The sequence below is a fragment of the Phymastichus coffea genome, unplaced genomic scaffold, assembly GCF_024137745.1.
Source record: "Phymastichus coffea isolate CEN01 unplaced genomic scaffold, Cenicafe_Pcof_1.1 PCOF00042, whole genome shotgun sequence".
Taxonomy (NCBI): domain Eukaryota; kingdom Metazoa; phylum Arthropoda; class Insecta; order Hymenoptera; family Eulophidae; genus Phymastichus; species Phymastichus coffea.
In genome coordinates, this window is record NW_026706853.1 from 2,152,273 (window position 1) to 2,165,976 (window position 13,704).

Here is a 13,704-nt window from a genome sequence, read left to right on the forward strand (position 1 = left end):
TTCGACGATTTCCCAACACTATTTTCTTCACTTCTTCAACATTCTTATTAGTTGTTGATGTGCTGGGACGTCCAGAACGAGGTTCGTCGTCGGTGTCTTCTCGGCCTTCTTGGAAGAGTTTATACCACTTGTAAACATTTTTTTGGCTTAAAGTAGACTCACCGTATGCCACTTTCAGCGTTTCAAGTGTTTTGGAACATTTGATTCCATTTTTCACACAAAATTTAATGCAAACTCTTTGATCCATGTTTTTAGACAGCAGCAAATCGTGGAGCACGCAAAACACTTCTAACCTTGATGCCTCTCACAAACAAACCAAACATACTACAAAGCTGAAATTTGGAACTTATGTTCTAGACGAGTGTACCGACATAACCAAATAAAAAAGTCGAAGATCGAACGGACGTAGCCCGCTAAATTTCAAAATTGACCTTACTTTTTGATCACACCTCGTATATCCTTTGTGGTCGCCGACTATATCTTTTATAGTCGGTGGCTTAGGTATATAAAGACGACAGGATTCAGGATCGGCACAGTACAGTTCCTACGAGCAGTACGACTACATCTCACTTGCTATGGCGGACAGAAGGAGACAACACCATCGCAACTTGATATTCAATGATGTGAATCAAGATCTTCAAACTTTACAAAACATTTGGCCTCGTCTTAGCACCAACATCCAAACGTTGCTCGAGGACTTTACACTACACCAGACTGAACAACATTCGAGTCAGGTAATTATTAAAATCACAATTGACGATGCACATGTTGAGTGCGACACTTATTGACACTGGTGTGATCTTATTTTGTTTTTCAGAAACAACCATCAATGCCATCAACATCCTTCTCTCACGGTGGTAATCGACCTCATCAGTCGACATTACCGTTGGCGTTGGCTGACACATACTTAATCGACACCAGAGACGACGATGATGACGACGATTACGTAGCGCAACGAGAGCCAAAACGTCCACGCCTTATGGTAATTGAACTTTCTCTAGTTTTCTTCGCAACATTTGCATGGTATATATTTATATTTTTTTTCATCTACTTTGTAATTTCAGTCTCCCCATGCCAACAACCAATATAGTCGTCCAATCATTCCTCTTCAGCAACCTCGACAACAACAAAAACGAAGCAGTGCACTTCCGTCGTCTGTTCCGTCTATTCAACAGGGAGGTGGGAATATAGAAATGGTTTCCTACGAACCTGACATTGGTAAAGCACTTACGAGCACTCCTCCTGTAAACTATCATCCGCGCGACCGGCTGGAGATGAAATCTCTAACTACGCAACGACAATTGCCGATCTCATCGTCGTCAACCTACAATATTCATCAATACAGCATGATGCAAATTGAACATGTCCCAACCAAGAATGTAAATATATTTTTTTTATTGTAATTGAGATTTTACATATTCTGAGTATCAACATTTTGTGTTCGCTTTGCAGAGAAATCGCTCTTCTTCAGTAGCTGTCGATAGAGATGATTTAATGGGACAATCTATTCATCACCCAAACGTGAATGAACTAGATGAATATGTAGATAATTATGATGACGGCCGTAAACCAAATAAACATGAGTACAGCGGCAACAATGACAACAAGATGGTACAGCAACTCAATGACAAAGATAGCTACCACAACAGTCTTGACGAGCAGCAAGACCAGCCTGGAAACAACAGCTTCAAAGCAATAGTGAGTTGTAACATCTATTAATATTCATTCTATTGTGTGGGATGAAGTTGAGTAGTTAATAATTTATCCTTCTTGTAAAATGGATCAATCACATTTTTTATTCGCACATCCTCATCCCTCACAAATGTACGAAGAGAGTTAAACAAGCTGAATCTACTTGAGTATCTAAATTTTTTCTAGGTACGTAGTAAATTTACAATCGCCGAGATTCATGAGTTTATTTGAAAATCTTTCCTATGTTTTAACGAAAGGCAAATATTTCTCTCGGAAGATTTTAAATTGCCGAACAAATCTTATATGTCTTGCCGCAAACGCGCCCGTAGAAGTATCCAAAAAATGAACTCTCACGACTTGTCCAATCTTTTGAATTATAGCTTATCACATGCTCAAAACTTTCTGGATTATGTACAAACTTTGAAATTTCGTTGAAAATAAAAAAAGTAATTTAAGCATTGACTTACGTCAAAGATTCAATAAACTCTCCGCATTAGAATTTATTCACCACTTTTTTTTCCGACAGGAAACCAATGCCTGTCCCACAGATTTGGAAAATTTGCAATTTTCCGAATTGAAAGAAATCATTAACAATACACGTATAAGACGGTGTACTGCAGATCTGGATTCTATTGTAGTTATCGGTCACGATCTCAGCCTGTTCAATATTACGAGATCATTTTCTCTTAATACTGGACAAACATCTCCACGGGTTTCTAATCAGAATAAATCGTTAATAATTCTCGATCCTAAAAAAGAAAAAATTTGGCTCGAGTTCAAATTAGGTGGAAGATGTACTGAATCTATAAATATATTGATATCTGTTGACAAAAAATTTATAGCAAAAAAAAAGACGGTAATGGTGAAGGTGATACTAGTGATGATGATGATGATGATGATGATGATGATGATGATGATGATGATGATGATGTTATGTCGCGACTACGTAGCCGTGACGTGTATTTTTAAAATATGTATGATCATTCATTTATTAGTAAATATTATAGTGTCAGGAACTTACCTGGGTTATTATTTCGAGTTAAGTTGGCTGCTTAGCTTTATCTTGATAAAGTATATATGAGGTCGGTCGGTAATGATGCGCGAACACTCGATTCAAGTAATTATTTATTTATTCAATGACAGAAATGGTTTCTCAAAAATAACAGTAGGTGAATTATACGTTGTTCGGCTGTCGCGCGTCGCGAATCAGCCCGTAAGAACTTTAACAAATTTTAATGTTATTGAGTAGTCGCGCGTCGCGAGTCAACTGCCGAATAGTTGAGTCTTCTGTTTTTATATTGACTCTTCGGCCCATATTAATGTGTTAAGTAATCAAAAAATCAAAATGTCGGGCGCCCCAGATTTTCGGACTACTCATCTTTTAATTTCGCTGAGTTTGTATTTTGTAAAAATGCCGTTCGTTGTTTATACATTATTTCGTTTTTCAATTGATTGCTGATGAAATCAAAATGAAGAAATTGTTACGTCTCGGGACGTAACACCTCCGTGGCTAGATCGTTGTATATCGGTGTGATATCAACGCAAAATAAACAGAGAGAAATGAGAGAGAGAAATAAATAAATAAATAAATAAGTAAATAAATGTGCGTTACTCTTAGTTATTCGGCAATCGATTGATACACTTTAATTTTACCTTAATAGTACTTTTATTGTTACGCGGACAATAATACTCCGTATCACGGTATAGTAGAGCTTCATTTCAGGATTCGATATGTATATATATATAATGGATTTGTGTTTTTAACTAATGTGATTCTAATGTGAAAATTGGGATATGTTGCTTCTTTCTGGTGGAAATTTCTTTAGGAGTAGGGACGGGGGTTGTGGTGTTTAAGGTCTGATTCGTGAATGGAGTTATTGCTTGTGGGTTCTCATTTTTTTGTTTGTCTATTACTATTTCATCCAATGCATATTCTTCCTCTTTTGACGGAGTTTGGTTTCTCTGTTTGAGCAGCGGTTTGTTCAGTGCCACCAGTAATTGTGTTATTGAACTAAATATGGCTCCTAGCAAGTATGCAGAAATTCCATATATAGAGTGTAGAGTATAGCCTCTGATTATTACATTGATTAGACTTTTACCGCATTGAAATATAATGGCGGTCATTATGATGGCAGAACTTATAGAACCAAATTTAGTTAGTTTGATGATGAACTTATTCCATGTGCTTCCAGCGATGTTGGTTAATGTTTGTTCTGTCAGTATTAGATTTGATACTAATCCTCCCTCTACACTTTCGTCGCCTCGCATACTTCTCGCGATTACGTTGAGGAGTGATGCTTTCTCCATGGGAAAGAGGATGTGATTTTGTAGTTTTTGTAGGTCTTCTTGGGAGTAGATCCCACTGGTTGCCAATGATTCTAGTTCCGTCGGTTTCCATGTTATTTTGGTGGTCGGTTTCAAGGTTAGAACTGCGTTGGTTGTTCTTCTCGGAGTTGGTGTCAAATTTATCCATTCGTTTCCTATTTTGTAGTATTAGGGAATGATTGTGTTGCAGTTTATTTCTGTTCCTGTTTTCATTAAGATGTGTGTTTTTGGTGTGAGGTAAAATGTTTCGTTTCTTGAAATGACTGGAAGTTGCGAGAAACATTTGTCTGTATGAAGTAGTTGAACTTCTGTAGGCGTACATTGTATAATATGTACGGCTTCCCCTGCCAGGCGAGCTATGTACCCGGGCTTCTCCATGATGTTGTACGCAAATTCATCTGGTGAGAGGGATGCCAGGGATAAGGAGTTATATAGGACTTTCCTTTCCAATTCACATTTTTGTTGCAATATATCTATATAGAGGCTTTTTATTTCGACCCTGAAATGCTTTTCTACATACACAAATTTGCTATTAAAGTACGTGAATAGATCATAGCTAAGTATCCCTTGCTTCGTTTGAATATCATTGTCGTACAAAATATTGAATTGGGTTCGTTCATATATAAAAAGTTTTGGATGTTCAGTTGTTATTAAGATTCTGTTGCAAAAACTCATGTTCCCTCTAGTTGACAATGCAAAGGATACTTCGTTCGTACTTATGCTAAAAATGGTTTCATGATCGGGTGAGCTTATTTTAGTGACCGTTCCCCTACACAGTATATCGTATTGATTTTTGAAACAGTCTTCGTGCGGTAGTAATGACCAAAAGGTGTAACCTCCTTCCATATCGATACAATGTTGGTCCGAAAACTTACATACTGTACCCGAATTTAATCTTAATCTATCATTATTTAATTCGACTGCTGCATAGCTTTCTAACAAGGTTATTTTTATAAGTCCTTGTACGAGAACATCGCTCCACGTACCAAATCGGTCGGCGTAGGCTGCCCCTGAACAAGTTTTACCCTTAACGTTTCCTGCTAGATCTAAACCTACACTTTTTGTCGAGTTAATCCTTAGGTCGGCTATTGTGTGTTCGTTATCATATTTAAAAATACCCGTATCATGTATAGCTTTACAGTTGTCGTGTGATATTTCGTAAATGTATTCTTGGATTGCATTTTCGGTTGGGCCTAAATGACTAAACATACCGCAATGAAAAATTGTTCGCCTTATTTCTATTTTACATTGTATAATTTTCATTGATTTGAATTCCGTTTTTTGTAATAGTTCGATAGTGGCTTGTGTGTTATTTAGTTGAATTTCTTGAAAATTGCATTCCCCTGCATCCAAGAGTGAGTATGTTGTAATGGTAAGGTTCGTTGAGCCGCAATTGAAACCATAAATAAGTCCTTTGCTTGTTGAAAAGAAGGTGATTATGATAGTCATTGATTGTTGCGCCATTGTGTTTCCTGGAAATAGAATAAGATTACTATGCTTGTTTTGCTATGCTTAATTTATTGGCATGAATTGTTTTTGGTTTTCCATTGTAATCGATTACAACACTGCCTTTTTCAGTTATTTTTAATACTTCAAAAGGTCCTAAATATTTATTTTTCTCCGGTTAATTTTTTTTATATTATATATATTTATATTTTATAATTTAATTTCCCCGGTTTTGGTTCTTTCATGAACCATACTTTATCTCCAATTTTAAAATTTACTGGATTTGTAAATCGGTCATAATAATTTTTTGATTTTTGTTTTGAGATTATTAGATTTTCTCTAGCCATGTGTGATATTATATTCATGTTTTTTATTAAATTTTCTAGGTATCCATTAAAAGTTGGTAATTGTTCGGATTTTTTTTATGGTACGCTAGATGGTAATTTAGCTGGAAAAGCAAAAACTAATTCATGTGGTGTGAAATTGTGACTAGTGTGTATGCTGGTGTTGTAATTGAATTGGGCCAACTCTAGGAGTTCGTCCTAATCACATTTTTTTTATGTAAATTGTTTGATGTATTCGCAAAGCGGATGGTTAGCCCTTTCGACAGATCCATTAGATTGGGCTGAAAATGACGTTGTTTCAATTTTTTCGAAATGAAATCTTTTGGCAATTTGCTTTAACATTTTGCTTCTGAAGTTTTGTGCTCTGTCCGTTAGTACTATTTTTGGAGTTCCGAAAGTACAAATAAACCTTTTTATAAAAGCTTCGCTTACAGCTTCCGCTGTTTGGTCTTTTAATGCTACTAATGTGATAAATTTTGAAAGTTGGTCTTGAATTGAAAGTATGTACCGATTATTACTTTTTGTAATATCGAATGGCCCCATTATATCCATGGCAACTTTATCAAAAGTTTTGAAAGGTGTATCTGTTATAATCATTGGTTGTCGTGTAGGTTTACGTTTTAATTTGTTTCTTTGACATTCTATACACATGGAAATTCTTTTTTGTATGTCGTTCTTTAGGTTTTCCCAACAGTATTTTTCTTTAATTCTATTGTAAGTTCGATTCACTCCCGAATGACCTCCTAATCTCGAAGAATAATATATTTCAAAAATTTTATTTCTCTGGTCTGACTCACATATATATTCAACATGATTCATACAAACAATAGTCTTGATGTTAGTTCCTATAAAAGTATCATTTATGATTTCTCCTATTTCTGACCATTGTATGTTTCTTATGTCAATATTTTTTGAAATACTCAGCATAGAGATTTTATTTTGTAATAGAAGTCTTTTCAAATTTTTGAACAATTCGGCTAAATCTTGTTTTACTGTTTCCGTTGCTGCGGCAGTGTTCAGGCACAAAATAAATATTTTTCGTTTACCGTAGTTTAAAGTTTCTAAATTATTACTGGATAAATTTTTGTTTATTTTTAAATTTTTCTCTGCAAGTATGTTACTCGTATTTTTGTCTAGCCCTTCATGTTTTTCAGAGATTAAATGGATAATGTTATCACTACGAAGTTGTATGGAACTTTTGCTATAAATGACATGACCTCTATTATAATCATTATTAATGCTACTATTTTTTATACATTTTTTATCTATATTGTTGGATTTGTATGTATGTTTCTGTTTGCTCTTTTTTTGAATGCATGCGTGATTTGTAATTTGTTCCTTTTTGTTAACATTTAATGATTTTGTCTGTACTACCTCCTCTAAGTTCTCGGTTCTTTTTCTTTGTGCTCGTGTCATAACACAAATTTTTGGTTCTACCGCAATCCGCGATAAACAGTCAGCTGGACCGTTTTCTTTGCCCGGACGATAAATTATGTCAAACTCGTAATCAACTAGTTTTAATCGCCATTTTTGTACCCTACTATTATTATCAGCCGACTTTAATGAAAGTAAAGGTTTGTGGTCTGTTACTACCGTAAATTTATTTCCGAATAAGTATGTTCTAAATGTTTTAATAGCGAAAATTATTGCAACAGCCTCTCTTTCATAAGTCATATAATTTTGTTCTGTTTTGTTCAAAACCCTTGAAGCGTATGCGATGGGTCTATCGTACCCTAATTCTCCCTGGGAAAGGACCGCGCCCAAACTATGATTCGACGCGTCCGTTCTAACGATGTACGGTTTGTTAAATTGTGGATATTGTAGGATAGGTGCTTCGCATAGTAGTTTTTTTAATTTATTTAATGCTTCCTGTTGTTCGTTGTTCCAGAAAAATTTTGTGTTTTTATGTAAGAGTATAGTTAATGGTTTTGTTACTTCTGCAAAATTTGGAATAAAACGTCTATAATAATTGCATAGCCCTAAGAACTCTCTAACGTTTTTCGTAATTGTCGGTGTTGGAAAAGCTTCAACAGCTTGTACTTTTTTTTTATCTGGTTTAATCCCATATTCACTGATAATATGTCCTAAAAAGGATACTTCTGTTTTGAGCCAATCGCATTTTTGAGGTTCAAGTTTTAGGTTAGCTTCTCTTAGTTTTTGAGCTATTTCGGAAAAACGTTTATTGACCTCATCCACTGTTTCTCCAAAGATGATTATATCGTCAATAAAAACAAAGCATGTATTGGCGATTAAGTCCCCCAAAATTGTATTAAGAATTCTTTGAAATGTTCTAGGCGAGTTTACTAATCCGAATGGTAAAACGAGAAATTCAAATCTTCCTAATGGATGTATGCTAAAAGCTGTTTTGAAGATATCTTTCGGGTGCATTGCTACCTGATGGAAACCGGATTTTAGATCGACAACATGATAAAATTTGGCTTTCCCGAGTTGATCAAATATTTCTGTTATGTTTGGAATTAGATATGGGTCAGGAACAGTTTTTTCATTCAATTTCCTGTAGTCAATTACTAATCGCCATCTAGCTTTCCCGTCTGCTAAGCTCTTTTTCTTCACTACCCATGTTGGTGCATTGAAAGCACTTTTCGATTTCCTTATTAAATTATTAGATATCAATGATTTTACTTCTTCAATAGCAATGTCCCGTAATTTGTGTGGCAAGGGAAATTGTTTGACGTAAACCGGTTTGTTGTCTGTTAAATTAATTTCATGTTGTTCTATATTACATGTACCTAATCTGTCGCCATCGGCCCAAAATACATCTTCGTTTTCCTCAATAAGTTCTTTCATTATCTTATAGTTGTTTCCTACTAAATCTCTCAAATTTATTTTTTCTAATACTTTTTCCTTGTGGTATAATTGATTTCCTTCAATTTTTTCTTGTTCCTCTCCTAAAAAATTTATGCTCCCCGCGTATACAATTTCATTTTCATTGACGTTGAAATCTATATTTTCCGTTAGTTCAATACTGTTTGGAAAGTTTTCTAAGTCGAAAGATTGATATGTTTGGATTTCTTCTGAAACAGTATTTTCCAAAGGGAAATCTATTCCTATATTTTCTTTTATAACCGATATAAATTGTTTATAATCGTAATTGTCTGCATAATCATCCTTTGTGTTAGTCATTTCATCAGTACTCATTGCTACATTTATATCGGTAATCATGTGTTCTTTTGGAAGGGTCTTTCTCTAATTCAGCTTCCAAGTTCGTTATTCCGTTGGAAGAAAAAGGTATTAGTAATGAGTTTTTACAATTTTCGATCTCGCGTTCTACTTTTAAATCTTTGGCAGTCATTATTTCATTATTTATTTTATCCGTTGTTGTTGTGCAAGGAAATGTAACAGATTCGGGGTCCTCTAGTATATTTTCTCTTTCTAGTGGATGAAATTTGTTATTTTCCTCAAAGATTTTCGATTCTTCGTAGTGTTTTTCTTTTTCGTTTTTTGTTTTATTTTCCTTATTAATGCCATGTAAAATTTTACTTAAAAATCCCTTTTGTTCTTCTGTTATCCTTGATTCCTCTTTCTTTTTGTTTTTGGTAAAAACGATTGAGTTCATTTGAGTTAACGGTATTGATACAAGTTTTATTTTCCTACTATTTATTTCCAAATAACCTTCATCTAATCTTAACTTATTTTCTTTCAGAACAGGTATGCCAAGAATGCCATCATAAGGGATTGAAAATTCTCTTGGTACAATATGAAAATCAATTAACAACCCATTAATTGTTATTTTTATCAAACCTAATGTTTGAATTGTTTTATCATTAATACCGGATAATGAAATTTTTTCTGAGTCCAAAATAGCGTTTGATGGTATACAATCGCTTTTTATGATATTGATTTGAGCTCCGCTATCTATAAGTAAATTAAAATTAACACCCGAAAACGGATTAGTACCTGTATGTATTGTAACAAATTTTTTAACTTTAGGAAATACATTGGCATTTTAGTTTCAATGATACTTGTAAGTTCTATATTGCCATTACATTCATTATAGAGTTTCTTTTGTTTGTCATTTCGGAGGCATACTTTATTATTTTTTTCCGTTTTGGTTTGCGACTCATATTGTCTTGTTAAATTTAATGCGTGAGTTTCATTTTGATCATCAATGTCCATTTTTCGTGTTGTCGTTATTTCGTCTCTTAATTCTGCAGCGAGTGACTTTTTATTTGTTTCCTCCGTGCACTCATGTTCGGAAGAATCTATTCGTTTCCCTGATTATTACGTCTAAAACAAGTCGACTCTGTATGATCAGTACGTTTACAAATTGTACAAAATTGTTCTTGGTTATTTTCTAGTGATTTTATAATTGGACATGATTCGACTTTATGACCTGATTCCTTGCAATAAGTACAAATACTAGTGGTTTTTGCGTTTCTTTCTAAAGCTCTCAATTTCAAACAATTGTCAATTACATGATTATTCATGTGGCAATAATCACACTTAGTGTCATTATTTCTTTTCCCAAAATTATTGAATCGTGAAGGTCCGTTATCGTGATTAAAATTTCCATTTCTGAGTTTATTGTCACTAGAATTTGTATTTGAACTGATTTTATTATCGTTACTTCTATTGTTCTTACTATAGCTAACCAGGATTCTTGCCAATTCACAATTATTTGCTTCATGATCTTTTTCTTGACAGATTGTACATATTGCAAATCTACGTTCTTTCGTTTCGTCCGCGTTTGGGCAATATTTTACTGAGTGACCGATTTCATTGCAACGTCTGCATGTCACATTTGGGCAATTGCGTATCGTATGGTCGCTGCTGTCGCAAACAGCGCAAAAGTTCGTTGATTTGAAAGATTTTGAACAGTTGTGCGGGGCGTGTCCGCTTTCCTTACATTTCCAACATACTTCAAATTCTATAATAAATGGGCATTGTGTAACTGTATGACCCATCACCTGACAATATTGACAATGATTTCCTTTAACTCTGTTAAATTTGCAACCGTCTATAGAATGCCCCTGAGCATTACAGAATTTACATATCAATTCGATCTTTTTATTTACAATTTTACAATTGTTTGACAGGTGATCTTTGTTCTTACAATATACACAAGCTCCTTTGTAACAAAATAAAGCTTCATGGTTATAGTCCTGACAAATTTGACAATTATATATGTGAGTAACATTTGTTGAAGCAGTAACCGAGTCTACATTACTATGAAAGGGACTAGCGATATCACCCCTCAATAATCTTTGTTTTTTTAAATTTGTTTCAATTTCAATAGCGTCTTGTAAAGCAGTGCCCAAATTAATGTGATTTCCTAATTCCAGACGAATTTCTTGTTGTAAACCTTGTTTAAAAATTTTTAACGCGTCAGCATTTATTACTGTTTCATACGTTTTAAAATCTTCGTCAGTTACATCTGCTTCTAACTTTTTCATTTCTTTAATTTGCAAAACTATTTCCTGTAAACGGTTTGCATATGCTAAGACGGGTTCATTTGGTTTTTGGATGATTTCCGTAAATTTCCCATATAAACTATGAATATTGTCAAAGGAGGGAAATAGCTGCCTTATCACTTTGATATAATCATTTATCTTATCTATTTTGATGTTTACTAATGCTTTATAAACTTCTCCGCCCAATTTAATTTTCAGAATTGATATTAAACTTGGTTCATCTAACTCAGAAACAATTGTTTTTACGTGTTTCAATTTTTCAATATATTCATTAGTTGTCATATTTTTTCCATCGAACTTTGGAACTAAATCTGCAACGTATTTAAGTGGTAAACGTAACGGTTGCGTCATTTCGTTGCCTGTTTTTATACCGTCGTTATCGACTTATTCAAAGTTATTTGTTTGGATGATTGGATTAAAGAGTGCTATTTGTCTGGTCGTTTCGTTCGTATCTATTATACGTTTCGCGTCTTTGCAAATACTCTCTTCGTTACAAATACCACCAATGTCTGTGTATTCGTTATTATTAAATGAAAATTCGTAATTCTGATCAAGAGTAAAGTCCAAATCTAATAATGAATTTGAGTGTTCAAAATTTTGTGTTAATCGTTTAAGTGGATTTTCTACAGAGTTGTTTACGTCCAATGTATTAAATACTTGTACTTCTTGTACCGTGTTTTCGTTAGGTGTTACTATATTATTTAATGCTTTTTCTGTATTTTCCCTACTAATTCCTTTAGGAGGAGAGTGTACTAATTTCCTTGATCGTTTAAAAGGATCTATAACGGATGTGCTCGGTTGCACTATATCACTTTCCAACTCTGGTTTATTTTTTACCTGAAGCCGCGTCAGTCGTTTTGCTTCAATAGGGCTAGAGAGGTTTTTGTTACTCATTAAAATGTGATTTCATTTAGAATGTTATTTTATATAAAACAAACACCCATTTAGTACCGGAACCAATTTGTTATGTCGCGACTACGTAGCCGTGACGTGTATTTTTAAAATATGTATGATCATTCATTTATTAGTAAATATTATAGTGTCAGGAACTTACCTGGGTTATTATTTCGAGTTAAGTTGGCTGCTTAGCTTTATCTTGATAAAGTATATATGAGGTCGGTCGGTAATGATGCACGAACACTCGATTCAAGTAATTATTTATTTATTCAATGACAGAAATTTCTCAAAAATAACAGTAGGTGAATTATACGTTGTTTGGCTGTCGCGCGTCGCGAATCAGCCCGTAAGAACTTTAACAAATTTTAATGTTATTGAGTAGTCGCGCGTCGCGAATCAACTGCCGAATAGTCGAGTCTTCTGTTTTTATATTGACTCTTCGGCCCATATTAATGTGTTAAGTAATCAAAAAATCAAAATGTCGGTCGCCCCAGATTTTCGGACTACTCATCTTTTAATTTCGCTGAGTTTGTATTTTGTAAAAATGCCGTTCGTTGTTTATACATTATTTCGTTTTTCAATTGATTGCTGATGAAATCAAAATGAAGAAATAGTTACGTCTCGAGACGTAACAATGATGATGATGATGATGATGATGATGATGATGATGAGGAGGAGGAGGAGGAGGAGAAGGAGGAGAAGGTGGATGATAGCGAGGAGAGAGACAAGGAAGTGGAAGAGGAGAAGAATAACGATGAGAATGAGGATGATGATGAAGATGATAAAGATGATAAAATGGTTGGTCCAATTTACCAATATTTTATGAACGCAATTGTTAGGAAAGCGTGCTATTACTTGCCTGCTAAATGTCGAACATTACATTATGGCAATTTAAAGAATTTTATTCTGTACGACAAATGTAAAACTCCAACTATATATCCGGAAGATTGGCAGCACTTTTGTAATGGTATAAGTACGCTGTTGCGTGACCCAAAAAATGGAAAAGAAAATTGGTATCAGCGGCAATTATGTTATGAGGTACGATCATGGCATAAAGTTATCAGATATAGGGAGTATGCCAAATTTCATTCGTTTCATGACAGAAAACGTGAAAGTAGACCTGACGTCGAAAAGTGCAGATCTCGTTCAAGTACATGAGGCAAACACTCTAGAACCAGAAGACGATGTTGCTATTGTTGTGAATCATTCGAATTTGCATAAATCAATCTTTAAAAACATTAATCGTTACAACAAATTTTTCTTACATGGGTACGGTTATGGGACCACAAACAGGTACAGAAGATAATATAATATATTTATAACTATTACACGTCATTTGTTACTCTTAAACCACAGAATTATAATATTTCATATACTTTCTATACCTTAATAGCAAATCTTCGGAGCCATTGTGGGAAAACGTGACCTACGTTCAAGCGTACTTGCCTGAGATACACGCTTATATTTGTCGTCGCCCGAAAAGATGGGGTAGCGTAACAGGCTACGTGGTTGCTAGAGGCTACAGGTACGGCAAAATAAATAAATAAAGTAGTATATAAATAAGTCAT

General features: G+C 34.3%; 1 protein-coding gene across 1 annotated transcript; it reads left to right on the top strand.

Moving 5' to 3' along the window:
- The first annotated feature begins 575 nt into the window (after positions 1-575).
- LOC131664181 (uncharacterized) lies at positions 576-13,002 on the top strand. The gene is made up of 7 exons (XM_058935071.1): positions 576-734; positions 818-982; positions 1,065-1,379; positions 1,453-1,698; positions 2,219-2,548; positions 12,812-12,934; positions 12,976-13,002. The coding sequence occupies exons 1-7, from the start codon at positions 576-578 to the stop codon at positions 13,000-13,002; spliced, it is 1,365 nt and encodes a 454-aa protein (XP_058791054.1).
- The last annotated feature ends 702 nt before the right edge of the window (positions 13,003-13,704 follow it).